This window comes from Podarcis filfolensis (genome assembly GCF_964270895.1).
Source record: "Podarcis filfolensis genome assembly, chromosome: 4".
Lineage (NCBI taxonomy): Eukaryota > Metazoa > Chordata > Lepidosauria > Squamata > Lacertidae > Podarcis > Podarcis filfolensis.
Genome location: NC_139607.1, coordinates 103,526,257 through 103,549,897, shown reverse-complemented (window position 1 = coordinate 103,549,897; position 23,641 = coordinate 103,526,257). Strand labels below are relative to the sequence as shown.

The 23,641-nt window shown below is 44.4% G+C and overlaps 1 protein-coding gene across 1 annotated transcript in view; it reads right to left on the bottom strand.

Annotated features, from left to right (window-relative positions):
• Positions 1-2,699, bottom strand: part of LOC310761851 (hemoglobin subunit beta-1-like) — a gene marked incomplete at its 5' end in the record, with an annotated part of 99,541 nt that extends 96,842 nt beyond the window's left edge. The window contains 2 exon segments of the mRNA XM_083612048.1: positions 2,186-2,286; positions 2,571-2,699. Coding sequence (XP_083468174.1) covers positions 2,186-2,286; positions 2,571-2,699 — 230 coding nt within the window.
• Positions 2,700-23,641: the final 20,942 nt, after the last annotated feature.

Genomic DNA, 23,641 nt, shown 5'->3' with positions numbered 1-23,641 from the left:
CACGCCACTCTCCTGAGGCGAAGTCACCTTGTGACGTATCCCCCTCTGGCGAAAGAAACTCTTTAGAGCAGACCCAGTGACCTCTGAACCTCGGTCACATTTGAACCCCTGCACCTTGGTGGAGAACCGCTGTTCCACCTCAGCAACCCAATCTTTGATCAGTTGCGTTGCCTCCTTCTTTGTTTTCAGCGTGAAAGCCCATGCGTTCTGCGTATAATCATCTGTCAGCACCATCAGCCACTTGGCCTTGCCCAGACTTGGCTGTGGCATACCTAAAAGGTCTGCATGCACAAGCTCAAAAGGCTTTGTGGTTACTCTCTCCACCCTGGGATGATTACATCCCTTGTTTCTGGCTTTCCTGCAAGCTTTGCAATTCAAAGGTTGACCACATTCTTTTACCTTGCAACCTTTGGTGCACTCTGATAACATCTGGACGTCCTCACAGGACCCATGTGACATCCTCTTGTGCCACACGCAAGCACATGAAACATGAGTGTTCCCCACTCCCTTTTCCTCCAGTGGAGTTTCCAGAACAAAGAGGTTGTTCTGATTTTTCTCAACACGTACCAGTTGCTTTCCACCTCTGGAAATTGTGCAAACATTTTTTTCAAAACTCACAGAATATCCCTCCTGTAAAAGGCACGGTACAGATAACAGGCAATGTTTTATCTCAGGGAGAACATAAACCTTCAATTCAGCCTGCAAGAAAGAGACAAACATGTTAGAAACATGGGTTATACGTCCCTGTGAACCTGTAGCAAATCTAACTGTTTTCTCTGTTGAAACAGCCTTGCAGTTCCACATTTGTCCATCAGGTGGCGCTGTTACCAGATGGGCATTCGCAGCCGAGTCAACAACCCAACGTAGGACTCTCCCCCCTCTGGAGTTGTCCTTCTTTGTTGCCCCCCGACCTTGGAGCTTTCGCTGCAGGTGTTCTCCAAAACAGCCATCGAAGCAGTCAGCTGATAAGCCTTCCCACGCCTGCTCCCTCTGTTGCCATGGAAACCCGGCTGGTTCCCATGGGAAACGACCTTGGAAACATCCTGCCCTGGCTCCCTTGCTCTCTGTGGGCAGTTCCGACGCAGATGTTCAGCCGAGGCACAAACAAAACATCTCCGAGTGGAAAACCTTGCAAATTTGCCTTTGGTCTTCTCTGCCCCCCCAACCTTTCCAGCAGCCCTCCTCGAGGCTTTTCTGCTGTTGGGAAAATGGCTTTTGGCTTCTGCTGTGGTTTCTCTGCAAACCCCCTCCAGCTCCTGCCAAACAGCCTGGGCACTCTCAAGACCCTTGGAACGGCCTGCACCCCCATTCTCTGGTGCAAAGCTCTTCTCTTCTCTCAGCCGCTCTCTAGCACGCAGCACATACGTAGGGGCATTCCGGCAGCCCTCCAACACAGTCCCAGCCCCCTCTGGGCCTTCTGGGCATCCCTCAGCCCCTCCTGGGCTTCCAGCCCCCTCTGGGCTTCTTGGGGCTTCCTCAGAGCAATTCTCAGCCCCCTCTGGCCTGGCTCCCACTGTCTTCTTCAGTGCCTGCCTTCTCCCGGCCCAGGGCTTGCTCCCATCCACCTTATTAAAAGGGATTGACGACTCCTGGCTGTCTGCCATCTCTCCCCCGGGGCTCAGCCTACTTACAGGTAGCAGCAGCGCCTCCCGGTCCGGCAGATCTCAGCTCCTCCCAGCAAACTCCTGGCTGGCTCCAGCTACTCCTTAGCTGGCCTTTGGCTGCTGGCCTCTCACACGCACGAACGTTGCTTATCTTTATTGCTGATCTCCATAACCTTTGGGGGTCAAAGACGTCCGGGGGTCCGGCACACTTCCCTTGCGCAGCTCTGGTCTTCCCCCTGGGACCTTTGACTCAGCAGAGCGTAAAACACAGCGGAACAGAAGCAGGAACGTTCTTCGTGCGAAGGCAATAATTCAGGCTGAATGCAGCAGACTCTTTATCATAAAGTCTTTATTCCTTAGCAAAACACAATAGCAATAAATCTCCTGCCTGGCGACAGAGCGGACATCTCGCTGCTCTCTCTTTGGAGCAAACACGCACACAGTGTGTGTCTTTCTCTCTCTCTCTCTGAGAGACTGGCCACTCCCACTTCCGTGTTCTAAACACACCTCTCGGAATGTGAAGCGTCACTCAGAACTTCTTAACCCTGTAAGTTCTGACTCTCTCAACAGGACTTACCCACCAAGGGAATCCCCACCCAAGGCTGGCTGTGGGCTGGGAGCTTCTCTCGGCTGCTGGAGAAAACCTTCTGGGCTGAGCTGGAGCTTCTTCCAGGGCTGGAGCCTTTTATACCTGCGCCAAAGCTCCTCCTCCCAGATTTACAGAAGCCGACCTGGTTTCTGATTTGATCTAAGAATGTCCTGCTTTTCCTGAAGACATGCCTATTTTCCCCTGAGAAATCCTGGAGGGTATGGAGTAATGCCACGCCTGTGCCACGGAGAGAAGCAAGTATAAAGGCTTTAGAAGAAATCTGAAGGCAGACCCAAAGGAGAGGGTTGAAATCCTTTGCTGAAGGAGCCAGGCAGCTTTCTGGGCCAGCGAATGGCCTGAGGGCACAAGGAAGGCACTTGCTCTGTGCCCGAGGACACCTGGCTGGCAGTCAGAAGGACAAAAGCCACAGGGGGAGCGGCTGCTTCCAAGCCTGGGACTGGGGAAGAACCTCGCCTCTTCTTCGTCTGGGAGACAGGGATTTCCATCCTGGCCCACAAACCCCAAAAAGACATTATCGGACGGCCGCAGATCATGCCCTTTCAATACCCACACAAGGTCCCAGGCCCCCCCAATGTGCTTTTTTTGAGGGGAGATCACATTCCGACATCGCCTGAGAGCAGGGGGCCCCAAATGACTGCCAAGCTCACGCAGGGAAAAATGAGATGTCCCATTTGTTCTGGCACAGTTGAGGGGATATGCTCTGAGCCACTGAGCGTCTGTGACTGGGGGAGAGGAGAGCAAAGCACGGGAGGGGGGCTGGGGGGGCTTCTGTTGGACATCTGGTTGCTGCCACAGAGACAATCAACTATACAACTTTTAAAAGACACCTGAAGGCAGCCCTGGATAGGGAAGCCACGAAGGAGCGCCTCCACCCCATCGCTTGGCCCAGACACTGAGGTCCTCCTCCGGTGATTCAGTTACAGGGTACCAGGCAAAGGGCCTTCTTGGCAGTGGCTCCCTCCCTGTGGAAAGACATCAGATGTCAACCTGGGTGGCCTGAAAGACGGACTAGACAGATTCATGGAGGAGAAGCTCTAATGGCTCCTAGTCCGGCTGGCTCTTCTCTCCCTCCACCATCAGAGGCAGCGATGCTTCTGAATCCCACTTGCAGGAAACGGCGTCAAGGGAGAGGCTCTGGGGCTCCAATCCTGCTTGCCCATTGGGGTCCATAGTTGGCCATTGGGAGAAGAGGATCCTGGACTCAATTGGTCTCCTTTGGCCTGACCCAGAAGGCTCTGACTTTTGTCATTCCCAATCTTAAGGAACCTTGGGAAATGGAGTTCTGTGAGGGAGCACTAGGAATTTCCAAGAGAACTTTCAGCAGACATTATAGAACTTCAAGTCCCCAGAATTCTGCAATTGTTTGTTCAACTATTCTCATGCCAATAAAACTTGGTTGTGTGTATTTGCCCAGACTGATTCAGGGGACATTTCAAGGGGCGCAGAATCATCTGATAAATGCCTGCTGGGGACCTTAACTTTTCTCTCTGTATGACTTTCGGTCACTTTAATAGTCAACATATCCTTCTTCGCTCCTGCTCCCTTTTGTACACCTGTTCTGTTTCAAAGCCCATATTCTGAGTGAAGCTCTTGCTCAGGGATGGGGAACCTGAGGTATTCCGGATGTGGTCTGACTCTGCTTCCCATTGTCAGGCAGTGGGCTCCCAATCCCTGCCCTTGTTGAACCTCCCTGTCTTCCTAACTTTGCCGCTTCCAACTCTCCCTCTGCTGTTCTCTCCCCACGCTGTCAAACCTGAATGTGAGCTCCCTGGGGCAGAGTCCGGTCCTACATTCCAAGGGCCCTCAATTGATAAATGGTGAAATTATAATCATAATCTGTGAGTGCACTTAATGGGCTCAATTATCCTCTGAAGACACACAATTGCAACTCTCTTTGCAACGCTTTCTTGGGCCCTGGTACAGATCAGGGCATGTGGCCAGGATTGCCCAGGGCCACCCCTGTCATTGGGAGTGAGGTGGCTGCTTCAGGGGCAGATGCTGGGCTGGAGGACACAGGGGTGAGGCATCGTAGGATGAACACAGCCTGCCACCCCCAAGCTGGCTTGCTGCCTTCAGGTGTAGGAGACAACATTGTCCCATCTCCAGCACTGAAGACAATGATTCAGCTTCCAGCTGAGTCACGGGAGCTGCAGTTTGTTAAGTATTGTGGCTCTTTGAGGGGGTGAACTACGGTTCCCAGCAGTCTTTGGGGAAAATCATGTGCTTTCACTGTACGTTGAGTACAGAGCCTTAGAAGATTTGGGTTTCCCCATCCTTGCTGAGGGTGGGGACAAAACCCATCACCCTCATGCCCTGGCTGACCACCATCAGTGACAGAGCACTGGGCTAAATGGATCTTGGTCCAATCTGACAGGGCAGTTTCAAATTTCCCAGGAACTCACCTTAAAGCCCTGCCAGAGGTATCTACTTCTCTGTGTTGGGAGTTACCTGTGAGTAAGACCCATCAAATTCAAGAAGACACCCCTCTAGCTAGACACGCCGAGAACTGCGCTGTTACTTGTTGCCCTTAAATCCCATTTGTATTGGCCATGATTAACTTGATTTTGACGAGTTCTAAGCTCAACAAACTTAGTTTGCATTCCACTGTATGTTCTTATCTGTCAAATGGGAGTAATAGGGACTTCCTTTGAAGGACTGTGCTAGATTATTCATTGCTAACCATCAGGCAGCATTTCTTGGCTTCTCAGATGTGCCTAATACATTTCCCCGTTATGCTCCTGATGAGCTTTGCAAGTTGCAGCGCCATTAAGAAAGTCCGCCATGACAAGTGCTGCTAGAGAAAGCAGAGATGGAAGGGGGTGTCCTTTGCGGAGTCTAAAGGATTCACCCAGCACACGCTTGAGCTCATGGGGAAAGAACACATGCACACACACCCCCAGACCGTGGCTGAATTCATTCCCCACAACCCAAAGGACAGGCTGTTCCCCAGATGGCACCCAGCGGACAACTGAGCAGATCTCCCACTGAAGATTCATCCTTGCTGCCAACCTTGGGGCGTGTAGTCATGTAAAAGTGTCAGGGGTCTCTTAACAGAAATCTAAACTCAAGAAACCTACCGCACCTGAGTTTATTTAGTGCAAGGAGCAGAAGTGATTTAAGTTTCTGGTGTTGATACACCCATAATTCCTTAGCAAAAGCAAATTAATACATTAGTGGAATAACTGGTGCATTGCACAGCAGAAAAGACCCTCAACGCTGATATGAAAAGCACTTGTGTTGGGTTTCTATGTCCTGTCGCTGCCTGGTTATTTGACTGACCAGTTCCCAGATGCAGGGCTGGGGAAAGTTCTGAACGAAACAAAACCAGAAGCACTTTCCTTTCAATCAGCTGTCTTCCTCTTTTGGCAGAGGGAATTGCTAGCCTGATGGACGGCCCTCTTATCATCAGAGAAATGCTGGAGGGTATGTGATCCTGCCTGCTGAAGATGGCTGGAAGGTCGTTTGTCCCCTCAGCTGAATGAGCTGATCTGCAGAGCCAAGAGGGGCTCTCTGGGCCGTCTATAACTGAGGATCTGGACTTGAGTTCCCCAACTGAAGCAGTAGGTAAGCCAGAGCAGTTGCGCTTTTGCTCAGCCTGTTAGATACATCAACAGTCGGTCTACTACCATTTAGAAAAAGATGCTGCGATTACTGAGACCCAGCATAGGTTTCTCCAAAATAAGTCAGCCAGACCAATCTGATTTCTTTCTTTCTTTCTTCTCTTTTTGGACGGAGTTACAAACTTGGTGGATCAGGGGAATGCTGTGGACATAGTGTATCTTGTTTTGTTTTTTTAAAGAAGATATTTATTAAGATTTTCCATTTTCTACAAACCAAGAAAAAAAGGAAAAAAATTAAAAAGAAAAAATATTAAAAACACATAAATTTCATATCTTATTTTTCAATAACATATTTTCCTGACCTCCTCATACCTCCCCTTCTTGTATTCCAGTTCAAATTGTTCATCCAGCAAATCCTTATCTCATAGCATTACAGCTAAAAGCCTTATTTTCTATCCATCTTCTTAAATTATTGTAACTTATACTTTTACTTATATACAAAAAAAAGAACTATTTTTTCATATTCTTTTATACCATTACAGTTGATAACCCCTTAATTTCAATCCAACATCACTCAATATTCCTTAATATTACAATATTTTTGCAAATAGTCTTTGAATTTCTTCCATTCTTCTTCTGCCGATTCTTCTCCCTGGTCACGGATTCTGCCAGTCAATTCTGCCAGTCCCATAAAGTCAATCAATTTCGTCTGCCATTCTTCCAGAGTGGGTAGATCTTGCGTCTTCCAATACTTTGCGATGAGTATTCTTGCTGCTGTTGTAGCATACATAAAGAAAGTTCTATCCTTTTTTAACACCAATTGGCCGACCATGCCCAAGAGAAAGGCCTCTGGTTTCTTCACGAAGGTATATTTAAATACCTTTTTCAATTCATTATAAATCATTTCCCAGAAAGCCTTAATCCTAGGGCACGTCCGCCAAAGGTGGAAAAATGTACCTTCAATTTCTTTACATTTCCAACATTTATTATCGGGCAAATGGTAAATTTTTGCAAGCTTGACTGGGGTCATGTACCACCTATATATCATTTTCATAATATTTTCTCTTAAGGCATTACATGCCGTGAATTTCATACCTGTGGTCCACAACTGTTCCCAGTCAGCAAACATGATGTTATGTCCAACATCTTGTGCCCATTTAATCATAGCAGATTTAACCGTTACATCCTGAGTATTCCATTTCAGCAGCAAGTTATACATTCTTGATAGTATCTTAGTTTTGGGTTCTAAAAGTTCTGTTTCTAGTTTGGATTTTCCCACCTGGAAGCCAATTTTCTTGTCCAAATTGTAAGCCTCCATTATCTGAAAATAATGAAGCCAGTCTCGCACTTTATCTTTTAGTTTCTCAAAACTCTGCAATTTCAATTTGTCACCTTCTTGTTCCAAAATCTCCCAATATTTTGGCCACTTGGCCTCCATATTGAGCTTTTTCTGAGCCTTCGCTTCCATCGGTGATAACCACCTTGGGGTTTTATTTTCAAGTAAATCTTTATATCTTGTCCAGACATTAAACAATACTCTTCTGACAATATGGTTTTTAAATGCTTTATGAGCTTTAACCTTGTCATACCACAGATATGCATGCCACCCAAAAACATTGTTAAAACCTTCTAGATCCAAAATGTCTGTGTTCTCAAGAAGTAGCCAATCTTTCAACCAGCAGAACGCTGCTGATTCATAATAAAGTTTAAAGTCTGGCAGGGCAAATCCACCCCTTTCTTTTGCATCAGTTAATATCTTAAATTTTATTCTTGGCTTCTTGCCCTGCCAGACAAATTTAGAAATGTCTTTCTGCCACTTCTTGAAACAGTCCATCTTGTCCACGATTTGCAATGTTTGAAACAAAAACAACATTCTAGGCAATACATTCATCTTTATAGCTGCAATTCGACCCAGCAAGGAAAGCTTCAAATTTGTCCAAATTTCTAAATCTTTTTTCACTTCCGCCCAACATTTTTCATAATTATCTTTAAACAAGTTCCCATTTTTTGCTGTCATGTTAACCCCCAGGTATTTCACTTTCTTCACAATAGTTAAACCTGTTTCATTCTGAAACTTCCCTCTTTCAATCGGTGTTAAGTTTTTCTCTAAAACCTTAGATTTTGACTTATTCAATTTAAATCCTGCCACTTGGCCAAATTCTTGAATTAGTTCTAAAACTCTTTTGGTACTAGATTCTGGCTCCTGTAACGTCAAAACTAGATCATCTGCAAATGCTCTCAATTTATACTGTCTAGCTCCAACCTGAATACCTTTAACCAACCGGTCCCTTCTAATCATGTTCAGCAGGACCTCCAGGACCGAAATGAAGAGCAGTGGGGAAATTGGGCATCCCTGTCGTGTCCCTTTCTCTATCTTAAATTGTTCCGTAACCACATTATTTACAATTAGTTTAGCCTTTTGTTCAGAATATATTGCACCAATACCATTCTCAAAACCTTGGCCTACCCCCATACCCTGTAAGTTCTTTTTCATAAAACTCCAAGAAATATTGTCAAAGGCTTTCTCCGCGTCCACAAATATCAGAACTGCTTTAGTGTTTATATTCACTTCTAGTTTTTCCAAAATGTCAATTACGTTCCTCAAGTTGTCAGACAAACGTCTTCCCGGGAGAAAGCCCGCTTGGTCCTTATGAATCTCTTCCATCAGTACTTTTTTCAGTCTCTTAGCCAAAATGTGAGCAAAAATTTTGTAATCCACATTTAATAAGGATATCGGACGGTAGTTCTTAAGTTGAGTCTTTTCAGTTTCCGTTTTCGGTATTAGTGTAATATAGGCCTCTTTCCACGATTCTGGTGCCCTTTTCCCTTCCAAGATCTTATTGCAGACTTCCTTCAAAGGTTGTAGTAGCCACTCTTTCAGAGATCTATAGTATCTGGAAGTCAGCCCATCCGGTCCTGGAGACTTGCCTAATTGCATATTTTGAATGGCACCTTCTATCTCCTGGTCTGATATTTTACAATTCAGCATTATTTTGCTTTCTTGTGAGATTTTTTGTAATCCATTTGTTTTCAAAAAACAGTCAATGTCCATTTCATTCTGTGGCCCTTGTACATATAGTTGTTTGAAGTACCTCTGGAAGCAATTTCTAATCTCATTTGGGTTATGTATATCTTTTCCTTCTACTTCCAAATTTGTGATGGCATTTAATTTTTGTCTTTTTTTCAGTTGCCAAGCCAGTCATTTCCCACATTTGTTCGCTGATTCAAATGTCTTCTGTCTCAATTGTTTAATTTTCCATTCTATTTCCTGGTTCATCAATTCCATATATTGTACTTGATAAAGTTTTATTTCTCTCAAAATCTCCTGCGACTTTGGCTTTGCCCTCAATTTTTTCTCCCCTTCTTTTATTTTCTCCAGAATTTTATCTTTTTTCTCATTTCGACTTCTCTTCTTTATTGCATTCTGTTGTATCAAAAACCCTCTCATCACAGCTTTACTTGCATCCCAGATTACTCTTTTTTCAACCTTTGTTGACATATTTATCTCAAAATAGTCTTTCAAAGTTTTTTGGGCCTTCCTGTGTACTTCTTCATCTCTAAATAGGGCATCATTCATCCTCCATCTAAAGGTGCCGGTTGTTATTTGCTTCATCTCCATCTTTACAGCATTATGGTCAGAGCAAGTTTTAGGGCAGATTTCCACTTTTTTTATCTTTGGTGCCATTCCTCTAGTAATCCAAATTTGGTCAATTCTAGTCCATGTCATCTTAGCTTCAGAGAAGAAGGTTCCCTCTCTCTCCAGGGGGTTCTTAGTTCTCCAAATGTCAATCAAGTCCATATTGTCAGTCATTTCAAAGAACGTTTTTGGTAGTCTACCATCTTTAGTGACTACCTGTTTTTGTGCCTTATCCATATTTGTAGATACAACTCCATTCATATCCCCCATCAGGATTATATTATAGTCCATATAGTCCAAAAGTACCTCATGCAACTTCTTAAAAAATTCAGCTTTCCCCTCATTTGGTGCATACACCCCTACAATCAAAAGTTTCTCTCCTTGAAATTGAATTTCAACAGCCAAATATCTTCCTTGTTCATCTTTAAAAATTAATTTCGGTGAAAATTTCTCTTTTGCATATATCACCACTCCTCTCTTTTAAACCTTGTCAGACGAAATAAATTCTTGTCCCAATCTCTTATTGATAAGTATTTTCCTGTGTAGCCTCATTACATGTGTTTCCTGAAGACAAATGAAGTCCAATTGTTCTTTTCTTAATATATGAAAAACACCTTTTCTCTTTCGAGGGGAGTTAAGTCCATTACAATTCCAACTTAGAAGTTGCAAAGCCATGATGAATTATTTAATTTTCCCTCCGACTGCGCCAAGTTGTTGTTCTTCTTCTGTCGGTGGTGTGTCTTTCCCTAGGCCAGGAAGTCCATATGGTAGATTCGCAATCTCTGAAATTCCTAGTCCTGGTACGGTTGGCTCCTCTCCAGAATCCACTTCCTTCTGTAAGTCCTCCTCGTGGTCTTTCAGAAAGTTGTCTTTATCATTTACTGTCCTTATTCTTATTTTTCTTCCTTTATACTTGAAAGATAGACCTTGGGGAAATTCCCACCTGAAAAGTATTTTATTTCTTCTCAATAAAACAACGAGATCTCTGTAATAGGCCCTTGCATCCAGAATGTATTTAGGTATGTCCTTAAAGATCTCCACAGATGAATCTCCAATTTCCAGAGTTTTTTGATAGTGCAAATTCAAAATTTTGTCTCTTTCTTCTTTTGTTCTTAAGGTAATCAAACAGTCTCTTGCTTTCTTTCTTTGTCTTCTACCAAGCCTAAATGCACTCAGTATCTTAAATTCATCCTTCCCCAGGTCCTGTTGCCAAAAGTCTGCAAATTCCTTTGTAAGGAAGTCTGCCAAATTATCTTTCTCACTTTCAGGTATTGCTCTGAGTCTTAAAGTCCTCTCTTTCCCTTGTAATTCAATCATAGACAGTGTCAAGTCATGTTCCTCAAGTTTCTTGTATACTGGTGGTATCTTTTCTTGGACAGCAGTTGCAATTTCCTTAGCCTCCTCCGCTAATTTCCTAGTCGAGGCTGACTCCTCCAATAACTTTTCTATAGACTGAGTATTTGAATTCACCTTCTTTCCCAGTTCATTAATACTTGTAGTGTTCAGGTCTATTTTTGCTGAGGCCTCGGCTACTTGTTTATTTGTCTCTGCAACCTGTTTATTAGTCTCTGCCACCTTTTTAGCTAAATTCTCCAAAGATGCATTTATTTTACCAAGTGCCTGGGCCAACAAGTCATCAGATGTCATAGCTTTTGGCTTAACTTGTAAAGCAGCGGCACCTGCTGTGCCTGCTGCTCCAGATGTTGAGGCCCTTCTCTGTTGTGGAATATCTGTCTTGTACTGTCTCCCAGACCTGGTAGTCTTTTCCTGTCCATCCGCCATAACACTCTCATGCACAGCCCAAGGTCAGTCACATGCCTGGGAAGATTTGTTTTCAACTTAGTTACTTATTGGCTTAGTTGTTATTGCAACAAAGTCTCCTCTAGGGGGACACATTTCCAACTTCACTTTGTAACTTCACTTTGTAACTTTTCAAGCAAATAATCCTTATAAGTCTCTAATATCTCTTAAAAGTCACTCTTTCAATGTCCTTAAAAAGTTACTTTCAGCAATAATTGTATCTTTCTTTCAGAGTTAAGTCAAAAAATTTTACCCTTAAAGTGTTGACAGTTCATCAGCTTCCCTATCATAGGCAGTCCGTTTCCAGGTTTTAGAAGCAGCAGATAAACCTTTTCTCCTTTTTTTTTTCCTTGCAGGAATAAATCTTGTTCAATTTCACCCCTCTATCCCTGCAAACAGAGGGGGGATCACCCTTTTGGTGCTGGATTTTAAGTCTTTAATAACCTCTTCCAAAGTTGTAGCTTTAAAGTCTCTTTGCTTTGATCTATTTACAAGAACGGAAAGGCAGACTTCCTGTTTGTACCTTTCCCGTTTTGGCCGAATTTATATCAAATTTCCTCCAAATATTTACTTGATCCTACTCACGGGTAGTTGTTTTAGCATCCAATTGTCCAGAAAGAAATCAGCGCCCTCCGGCTATGGCTTGCGGCTTCACTCTGCGAAGAAGGTAGACGGCTCTCAGCTCCGCGCCACACACCCCCTTTCCGCTCCAGAGCCTTTAAAAAGGCTCTTTCGCGGTGGAGGGGGGCGCAAATGGAGCCCGCCGAGCCTCCAAGTTCACAGGCTTCACCGCCTGTGATTTCTTCGGGTCTCCGCTTCGCCGCAGCGGTCAGACCCTCTCTTCGCCAAGCCGATTCCCTCCGCAGCTCGGAGGGAATCCGCCATTAATTCTGCTGGTGCTGACCGGAAGTCTGGACATAGTGTATCTTGAATTCAGTAAGGCTTTTGACAAAATCCCCCATGATATTCTAGCGAGGAAGCTGTTGAAATGGAGGCTGAGCAAGGTAACTATTCGGTGGATTTGTAGCTGGTTGACTGACCAAACCCAAAGAGGACTCCTTAATGGTTCCTCATCAACCTGGGGAGAAGTGATAAGTGATGTGCGCAGTGTGTTTTCCTGGGTCTGTTGTTGTTTGACGTCTTTATAAACGATTTGCATGAAGGAATTGAGGGGGTGCTCATCCAATTTGCAGTTGACACCAAACTGGGAATGGTAGCTAATGCCGCAGAAGACACTATCAGGATTCAAAATGACCTTAGCAGTCAACCAAAAACTCTTTCAGATCAAAATGCAATTTTGTTTTTTGTTTTTTAAATTATATTTTATTGATTTTCCATACATTCATGCCACATTACAACTTCTATTTTCCATTTTTGACTTCCTTCGGCCTCTCTGCCAATCATCCGAATTCTAACTTCTTTAATTACACATTTCCAAATTTTGCTATTGCCTTTATGCCTACCCCCCACTTCTACTTTGCCTTTTTACAATATTTCTTGTGTTGTTACAGAGCTTCTTTAAATGCCACTAGCATTATTCCATTATCACTTATACATTCCCAGTACTCAACTAATTTTCCCCAGTCCTCGATGAACTTTTGATCTCGTAGATATCTGATCTTCCCAGTCAATTTATCAAGTTCTGCATAGTCCATCAGCTTCATTCTCCACTCCTCCAACGTTGGTATTTGTTCTTGTTTCCATTTCTGGGCCAGTAATATTCTTGCCGCTGTTACTGCATATTGGAAAAGTTCAAAATGCAATTTTGTGTGAAATTATAGGAATAGACTATTCGTTGGAGATTGAATGATAATTTATTAGATGATCAAGAAATATATGAAAAGGCACAAAAATCTTTAAAAGCCTACAGGATTTAAGTTGAACAAGTTAAAAACTAAAGTGCTTGAGAAAAATTTTACACCAATTGAGAAAGAGAGGTTTCAGAAGGAGACAGGTTTAACATTAGTTAAGAAAGTAAAATATCTGGGGGTTAATATGACTGCTAAGAATATAAATTTATTTAAAGATAACTATGAGAAATGTTGGGTACAAGTGCAAAAAGATTTGGAAATATGGTCAAATTTGAAGCTTTCACTGTTGGGTCGAATTGCAGCTATAAAGATGAATGTATTGCCAAAAATGTTATTTCTGTTTCAATTATTGCAAATTTTGGACAAGATGGACTGTTTCAAGAAGTGGCAGAGAGACATTTCCAGATTTGTCTGGCAGGGCAAGAAACCTAGAATAAAATTTAAAATATTAACTGACGCAAAGGAAAGAGGTGGATTTGCCCTGCCAGACCTTAAACTTTACTATGAATCAGCAGCATTCTGCTGGTTGAAAGACTGGCTGCTTCTTGAGAACACAGACATTTTGGACCTAGAAGGTTTTAACAACATTTTTGGATGGCATGCATATTTGTGGTACGACAAGGTTAAAGCACATAAAGCATTTAAAAACCATATTGTCATGAAAGCATTGTTCAATGTCTGGATAAGATACAAAGATTTACTGGAAAATAAAACCCCAAGGTGGTTGTCACCAATGGAAGCGAAGGCTCAGAAAAAGCTCAGTATGGAGGCCAAATGGCCGAAATATTGGGAAATATTGGAACAAGAAGGAGACAAATTGAAATTGCAGAGTTTTGAGAAATTAAAAGATAAAGTGCGAGACTGGCTTCATTATTATCAAATAAGAGAGGCCTATAATTTGGATAAAAAAATTGGCTTCCAGGTGGAAAAATCAAAATTGGAAACAGAACTGTTAGATCCCAAAACTAAGATACTTTCAAGAATGTATAACTTGCTGTTAAAATGGAATACGCAGGTTGAAACGGTTAAATCTGCTATGATCAAATGGGCTGACTGGGAACAGTTGTGGACCACCGGTATGAAATTTACGGCTTGTAATGCCTTAAGAGAGAATATTATGAAAATGATATACAGGTGGTACATGACCCCAGTCAAGCTTGCAAAAATATATCATTTGCCCGATAATAAATGTTGGAAGTGTAAAGAAACTGAAGGTACATTGTTTCACCTTTGGTGGACGTACCCAAGAATTAAGGCTTTCTGGGAAATGATCTATAATGAAATGAAAAAGGTATTTAAATATACCTTCCTGAAGAAACCAGAGGCCTTCCTTCTGGGCATTGTCGGCCAATTGGTGCCAAAGAAGGATAGAACTTTCTTTATGTATGCAACAACAGCAGCAAGAATACTTATTGCAAAGTATTGGAAGACACAAGAGTTACCCACCCTGGAAGAGTGGCAGATGAAGGTGATGGATTATATGGAATTGGCGGAAATGACTGGCAGAATCCGAGACCTGGGAGAAGAGTTGGTGGAAGAAGACTGGAAGAAATTTAAAGACTATCTTCAGAAACACTGTAAAATTAATGAATGTTAAAATGATGTTGGATTGAAAATAAGTGGCATTAGCAACAAAGTTAATAAGAATATGCAAAAATGAATTGATAAATGGATGAAAATATAGAGTTATAATATGTTAAGATATAGAGTTAAGATAAACGAAAGAGGGTAAGGATTTGCTGATTTGATTATTTAAATGGGAATACAAAAAGGGGAGGTGTGAGGAGGCCAAGGAAACAAGCTAATGAGTTTAAAGTTACTAAAAACGAATTTGTTTTTAATTCTTTTTTATCTATTTGTTTTTTGTATTTCGTATTTTTATTCTTCTTTTTTCTTTTTTATGTATTTTTCTATGTCTTCTTTTTTGCATCTTTTTCTTTCTATGTGACTTTTTTCTATTTTGTAAACTTATGTTTTTGTAAAATCTCAATAAATATCTTTTAAAAAAAACTTTAAAAGCCTATTTTATGCATGTTTGGAATGAAGAAATAAAAAGCAATGAAATATGGGACACAAGCAAAGCTGTAATGAGAGGATTCTTTATACAACAAAATAGTATTCAGGGGAAAACAAAGAGAAGAAAAAAGTAGAATTGTTGAAACAGATAATGGAAAACTAAAAACCCTAACCAAAAACCAGAATATGTTAAGATAAATATTAAGATGTTGCAAAGTCAATTTTCTATGATAATTAATCAAGAGGTGGAGTGGAAAAAAACATGGCAAATAAAGAAAAGGAAATCCAAAAATATGATAAATAAAATTAAAATAATAGAAAATCTGAAAGAGATCAAGAAAAGCTTGATTAATTTTTATAGACAATTGTATAAAAAAGCTGGGAAAGAAAAACGTAGTCAAAATAGAGGACTTTTTGAAAAAGCAAAATGTGCAACAGATCCCGAAAGACAAAAAAGACATATTGAATGTACCAATAGATGATGAAATTCAGCAAGTAATAAAGGATTTAAAATTTGGGAAGGCTCCAGGACTGGATGGATTTTCGGCAAAACATTATAAAAAGCTAAATCAAAGCCTGATTGCACCCCTGAAAGAAGTAATGAACAATATTCTAAAGAAGGGAGAAATCCCTGGAACTTGGAAAGAAGCTTATATAACATTGATCCCAAAACCAGATGCAGATCTTTTACAAGTTAAAAACTATAGGCCAATCTCATTATTAAACAATGACTTTAAAATGTCTGTGAGTATTTTGGCAAATAGACTGAGAAATGTATTGATGGACACAATTCATGGAGACCAAGCTGGCTTTCTTCCTGGCCGACAAATGAAAGACAATATTAGAAATATAGTTGATTTTATAGAATACCTGAGGGCCAGGTATTCTATAATCCCCTGCATGGATCACTGCCCCTTCATGGATCACTGTCCCCTTCATGGATCACTGCCTTGCTGTGGCGAAGGGGCTTGAAGAACTCAGAGAAGCTATGAACTATGCCGAGCAGGGCACCCAAGATAGACAGGTCATAGTGGAGAGTTTTGACCCACCGTGATCCACCTGGAGGAGGAACCGGCAAGCCACTCCAGTATCCCTGCCAAGAAAACTCCATGGACAAAGACAACAGGCATATAAAAGTTATGACGCTGGAAGATGAGCCCCTCAGGTCAGAAGGCGTCCAACATGCTACTGAGGAAGAGCGGAGGACAAGTACAAGTAGATTCAGAGCTGATGAAGCGGCTGGGCTTAGTTGCGGATATGTCTGGAAGTGAAAGGAAAGTCCAACGCTGTAAAGAAAAATATTGCATAGGAACCTGGAATGTAAGAACCATGAACCTGGGTAAGTTGGATGTGGTCAAAAATGAGATGGCAAGAATAAATATTGACATCCTGGGCATCAGTGAACTAAAATGGATGGGAATGGGCGGATTCAGTTCGGATGACCATCATATCTACTACTGTGGGCAAGAATCCCGTAAAAGAAATGGAGTGGCCCTCATAGTCAACAAAAGAGTGGTGAAAGCTGTACTGGGATGCAATCTCAAAAATGATAGAATGAACTCGATACGAATCCAAGGCAGACCTTTTAACATCACAGTAATCCAAGTTTATGCACCAACCACTGGTGTTGAAGAAACGGAAATTGAGCAATTCTATGAAGACTTACAACACCTTATGGAAGTGACACCAAAGAAGGATGTTCTTCTCATTATAGGGGATTGGAATGCTAAAGTAGGGAATCAAGAGATAAAAGAAGCAACTGGCAGGGCAAAGGCTAATAGAATTCTGTCAAGAGAACAATCTGGTCATCACAAGCACACTTTTCCAACAACACAAAAGACGACTCTACACATGGACATCACCAGGTGGGCAGCATCGAAATCAGATTGATTATATTCTCTGCAGCCAAAGATGGAGAAGCTCTATACAGTCAGCAAAAACAAGACCTGGAGCTGACTGTGGCTCAGATCATCAGCTTCTTACAGCAAAATTCAAGCTTAAACTGAAGAAAGTAGGAAAAACCACTGGGCCGGTAAGATACAATCTAAAGGAAGGCTCAAGCAGTATGTGGACCGAGAACTCCCAGAAGTGCAAGCTGGATTTAGAAGAGGCAGAGGAACCAGAGACCAAATTGCAAACATGCGCTGGATTATGGAGAAAGCTAGAGAGTTCCAGAAAGACATCTACTCCTGCTTCATTGACTATGCAAAAGCCTTTGACTGTGTCGACCACAGCAAACTATGGCAAGTTCTTAAAGAAATGGGAGTGCCTGATCACCTCATCTGTCTCCTGAGAAATCTCTATGTGGGACAAGAAGCTACAGTTAGAACTGAATATGGAACAACTGATTGGTTCAAAATTGGGAAAGGAGTACGACAAGGCTGTATATTGTCTCCCTGCTTATTTAATTTATATGCAGAATTCATCATGCGAAAGGCTGGGCTGGATGAATCCCTAGCCGGAATTAAGATTGCCGGAAGAAATATCAACAACCTCAGATATGCAGATGACACAACCTTGATGGCAGAAAGTGAGGAGGAATTAAAGAACCTTTTATTGAGGGTGAAAGAGGAGAGCGCAAAATATGGTCTGAAGCTCAACATCAAAAAAACGAAGATCATGGCCACTGGTCCCATCACCTCCTGGCAAATAGAAGCGGAAGAAATGGAGGCAGTGAGAGATTTTACTTTCTTGGGCTCCATGATCACTGCAGATGGTGACAGCAGTCACAAAATTAAAAGACTCCTGCTTCTTGGGAGAAAAGCAATGACAAACCTAGACAGCATCTTAAAAAGTAGAGACATCACCTTACCAACAAAGGTCCGTATAGTTAAAGCTATGGTTTTCCCAGTAGCGATGTATGGAAGTGAGAGCTGGACCATAAAGAAGGCTGATCGCCGAAGAATGGATGCTTTTGAATTCTGGTGCTGGAGGAGACTCTTGAGAGTCCCATGGACTGCAAGAAGATCAAACGTATCCATTCTTAAGGAAATCAGCCCTGAGTGCTCACTGGAAGGACAGATCATGAAGCTGAGGCTCCAATACTTTGGCCACCTCATGAGAAGAGAAGACTCCCTGGAAAAGACCCTGATGTTGGGAAAGATGGAGGGCACAAGGAGAAGGGGACGACAGAGGACGAGATGCTTGGATGGTGTTCTTGAAGCTAGCAGCATGAGTTTGATCAAACTGCGGGAGGCAGTGGAAGACAGGAGTGCCTGGCGTGCTCTGGTCCAGGGGGTCACGAAGAGTCGGACACGAATAAACGACTAAACAACAACAACAACAACAACAACAACAACACTCACAGATATTGGGATATGGGTGGCGCTGTGGGTTAAATCACAGAGCCTAGGACTTGCTGATCAGAAGGTCAGAGGTTCGAATCCCCGCGACGGGGTAAGCTCCTGTTGCTTGGTCCTTGCTCCTGCCAACCCAGCAGTTCGAAAGCACTTCAAAGTGCAAGTAGATAAATAGGTACCACTCTGGCAGGAAGGTAAACAGCGTTTCCGTGCACTGCTCTGGTTCTCCAGAAGTGGATTAGTCATGCTGGCCACATGACCGGAAGCTATATGCCGGCTCTCTCAGCCAATAAAGCAAGATGAGCGCCGCAACCCCAGAGTCGTCCACGACTAGACCTAATGGTCAGGGGTCCCTTTACCTTTACATTTTTACTCACAGGTAACTCCCAACACAGAATTATAGATACCTCTGGCAGGGCTTTAAGGCGAGTTCCTGGGAAATTTGAAACTGCCCTGTCAGATTGGACCAAGATCCATTTAGCCCAGTGCTCTGTCACTGATGGTGGTCAGCCAGGGCATGAGGGTGATGGGTTTTGTCCCCACCCTCAGCAAGGATGGGGAAACCCAAATCTTCTAAAGCTCTGTACTCAACATACAGTGAAAGCACATGATTTCCCCTAAAGACTGCTGGGAAGTGTAGTTTACCCCCTCAAAGAGCCACAATACTTAACAAACTGCAGCTCCCGTGATTCAGCTGGAAGCTGAATCTTTGTCTTCAGTGCTGGAGATGGGACAATGTTCTCTCCTGCACCTGAAGGCAGCAAGCCAGCTTGGGGGTGGCAGGCTGTGTTTGTCCTACGATGCCTCACCCCTGTGTCCTCCAGCCCAGCATCTGCCCCTGAAGCAGCCACCTCACTCCCAATGACAGGGGTGGCCCTGGGCAATCCTGGCCACATGCCCTGATCTGTACCAGGGCCCAAGAAAGCATTGCAAACAGAGTTGCAATCGCTTGAGGATAATTGAGCCCATTGAGGGTAATTAAGTGCACTTACAGATGATGATTATTACTTCACCATGTATCAATTGAGGGCCCTTGGAATGTAGGACAGGACTCTGTCCCAGGGAGTTCACATTCAGGTTTGACAGCGTGGGGAGAGAACAGCAGAGGGAGAGTTGGAAGCGGCAAAGTTAGGAAGACAGGGAGGTTCAACAAGGGCAAGGATTGGGAGCCCACTGCCTGCCAATGGGAAGCAGAGTCAGACCACATCCGGAAGACCTCAGGTTCCCCATCCCTGAGCAAGAGCTTCGCTCAGAATATGAGCTTTGAAGCAGAACAGGTGTACAAAAGGGGGCAGGAATGACGAAAGAATTGAAGACTTCTAAAGTGACCCAAAGTCATACAACCAGAAAAGTTGAGGCCACAGGCAGGCGTTTCTCAGGAGAAAGATGATTCTGCGCCCTTTGAAAGGTCACCTGAATCAGTCTGGGCTAATACACACAATCAAGTTTTATAGGCTTGAGAAAATTTAACAAACAATTGCAGAATTCTGGGGACTTGAAGGTCTAGAATGTCTGCTGAAAGTTCTCTTGGAAATTCCTAGTGCTCCCTCACAGAACTCCATTTCCCAAGGTTCCTTAAGATTGGGAATGACAAAAGTCAGAGCTTTCTGGGTCAGGCCAAAGGGGACCCATCGAGTCCAGGATCCTCTTCTCCCAATGGCCAACTATGGACCCCAATGGGCAAGCTGGATTGGAGCCCCAGAGCCTCTCCCTTGATGCCGTTTCCTGCAAGAGAGATTCAGAAGCATCGCTGCCTCTGATGGTGGAGGGAGAGCAGAGCCAGCCGGACTAGGAGCCATTAGAGCTTCTCCTCCATGAATCTGTCTAGTCCGTCTTTCAGGCCATACAGGTTGACATTTGATTTTTTTCCACAGGGAGGGAGCCGCTGCCAAGAAGGCCCTCTTCCTGGTACCCTGTAGCTGAACCACAGGAGGAGGACCTCAGTGTCCAGGCTGAGTGATGGGGTGGAGACCCTCCTTCGGGGCTTCCCTATCCAGGGCTGCCTTCAAGTGTCTTTTAAAAGTTGTATAGTTGCTTGTCTCCTTGGCTCGGGGGTGGCATTACTGTCGGGATACTGCCGGGGAAATGGGGGCATCAGGCAGTCCCTCAGCTTGCTCCAGACGATCACTGGTCTCCCGTGGAACAGCAGCAGTCAGCCAGCGACACGAGCCTCAGATACGCTTAGAGACCCATGCACGCTCTGTCAGCAGAGTGTGTAAATCATCACACAGCAGATGAGGCAGACAGAGGCAGATGTAAGCATTATTTACAACATTTATTCAGCATTGTTCAGGAACACAGGAAAACATGTCTGCATCCCTTCGTCTCCGGCAAAACAGCAGGAACACAAAAGCAACATACAACGGAGGTTCCCAGCAGACTGTGCTGGACGTAAACAGGCATGTGATACACAACAGTCATGCCTGTTATGGAAATTAAAGGGGGGGGCACATCTTTAAAGTTAAATATTACAAACATTATGCCTCAAGATATCCTTCCAACTTGACAGCTCAGGGAAGTCACCTAGCTTTAAAAATAATATAAAATCATCTCCTTTCCCAGTTCCCCCCATTCCAAAGCTATTTTCCCCTTGCAAAAGGACTCCAGGAAGTTCTCAGAGGTGACAATTGCTGGGCTCATTGTTAGCCAAAGGAAGCCAAATCTCATCACCTGACTCGCCTCAGGCTCCAGACATGCAAAGGAACTTCTATTGTACTTTTGGGTGGTGGGCACTTAAGACATATTTGTCTATGCTAATCTTAGACCTGAGTCTTGCCCTGCCATGTCTGCTTATGCTAATCTTGTACCAAGGACTTTTCTGGACATGTTTGCCAAGGTTAACCCCTCCCCTTCGAACTGTATTCTGGGATATGGTGGGAAAGTTTTAAAAGTCTTTGTCACCCCATCCTCAGTTCAAAATTTGCTCTTTGAACCTATTGCGCAATAAACTTTGGTCTACAGCTATTTGCTCCGGTTGGCTGGACTCCTTCCTTTATTCCGCAGGGACCCGCGGGCTCTGCCCGACCAGCTGGGGGACTGAGCAGCCTCACACCTAGATTTTTTCCCTAACATGCCTGATCCTTTTAAGGTGGAATGGAACTATATCCTCACAATTACTCCATACCCTTCAGGCTTTCTCAGAGAAAATAGGCATGTCCTAAGGAAAAGCAGGACATTCTTTGATCAAATCAAAACAAGGAAGCTTCTGTAAATCTGGGAGGAGGAGACTTGGCCCAGGGTATAAAAGGCTTCAACCCTGGAAGGAGCTCCAGCTCAGTCCAGAAGGTTTTCTCCAGCAGCCGAGAGAAGCTCCCAGCCCACAGCCAGCCATCATTGTGCACTGGACCGCAAAGAAGCAGCAGCTCATCAACACTGCCCGCGGCAAAGTCGCCATGGCCTCCATTGTTGGGGATATCCTTGTCTGGTAAGGCCAGGCACTGGTTGCCTCTCTAGGCAGGTTGGGCAGGAGCTCCTCTTTCCACCTGGATAATAACCATCCATGCCTCTCCCTTTCTCCTTCCTTCCTTCCTTCACTCCAGCGTGTTGATCGTCTTCCCCTTCACCATTTCCGCCATCAATGGATCTCGACAAGGTCAAGGAGACCTTTTACGAATTGAGTGAACTGCTCTGCGACAAGCTCCATGTGGACCCCGTCAACATCAGAGTGAGGCTGCTCCCCTGCCCCAAGGGGCTGCTGGGGGGGGGTGCAGTGTGTGTGTGTGTGTGTGTGTGTGTGTGTGTGTCACTCTGGGTGGCTTACGGGACATAAAACATGGTAAAACATTAGACATTAAAAATTTCCTGATACAGGGTTGCATTCAGATTTCAGTTAGTTGTTTATTTCCTTGATATCTGGTGGGAGGGCATTCCGCAAGACGGGCGCCACAACCAAGAAGGCCCTCTGCCTGGTTCCCTGTAACCTCACCTCTCACAGTGAGGGAACTGCCAGAAGGCCCTGGGAGCTGGACTTCATGGTCTGGGCTGAACAATGGGGGTGGAGACACTCCTTCAGGTATACTGGACCGAGGCCATTTAGGGATTCAACGGTCAGCACCAACACTTTGAATTGTGCTTGGAAACGTACTGGGAGCCTATGCAGGTCTTTCAGGACCGGTGTTATGTGGTCTCGGCAGCCGCATTCTGGATTAATTGTAGTTTTCGGGTCACCTTCAAAGGTAGCCCCACATAGAGTGCATTGCAGTAGTCCAAGCGAGAGATATCCAGAGCATGCACCACTCTGGCAAGACAGTTTGTGGGTAGTGAGGGTTTCATCCTGCAAAGCAAATGGAGCTGGGAGACAGCCGGCCTGGACACAGAATTGACCTGCGCCTCCATGAACAGCTGTGAGTCCAAAATGACTCCCAGGCTGTGCACCTGGTCCTTCAAGGGCACAGTTACCCCGTTTAGGACCAGGGAGTCCTCCACACCTGCCCACCCCCTGTCCGCCCAAAACAGTACTTCTGGCTTGTCAGGATTCAACCTCAATCTGTTGAATCCGTTGTGGGATCTGTTGAGGGGAGAGGGCGACCCACACATGGGTCCCCTGGCAGAAGGTGTCACTCTCTCTTTTCTCTTCCAGCTGCTGGGCGAGGTCCTCATCACCCTCCTGCCCCCCCCCGCTTGTTTTCTCCTGCTCTGGAGGGATGGACTCAAACCAATGGCCTTAAGTTACAACAGTTAGAGCTCCTTCTGTGGAACAGACTCCCTTGGGAAGTTGTGGACTCTCCTACATTGGAGGTTGGATGGGGACCTGCCACCCTAGGTGCCAACTCCCTGGGGCCCTGGGTGCCAAAGCACTCAAAAATCCCCCTTGAATGGGCTGAACACCCACACATTTTGATGCCAGGGCTATGCACGCTGTAGGGCACCGACAGCCCCAGCCAGCGACCTTGGAGGGACTAAGCTGGCACTCCTGTCTGCCGTGGATGCTTTAGTTGAGATTCCTGCACTGCAGGGGGTTGGACTAGATGGCCCTGGGTGACCCTTTCAGCTCTGCAATTCCCTGATTCACTTCTTCCATGCTGTGCATCATTTTATAAACTTCCATCATCTTCCTCGCCTTGTCCCTAAACGAAAAAAGTCCCAAAGGCTGCAACTATTTTTAAGAGGGGAGTCACTCCATCTCCTTGGGTTGTTTGGGCTGCCCTTTGGGATGTGTCCAGGGAGATGGGGGCATTTGTCAGGCCCCCAGCTGGCTCCAGCCACCGGCCAGCAGCCGGGCTAACTCTGGTTCGAACAGTATCAAACAGCGACTCAAGCCTCAGAAGCCTTTAGAGACTGAGCACGCTCTAATCAGCAGAGTGA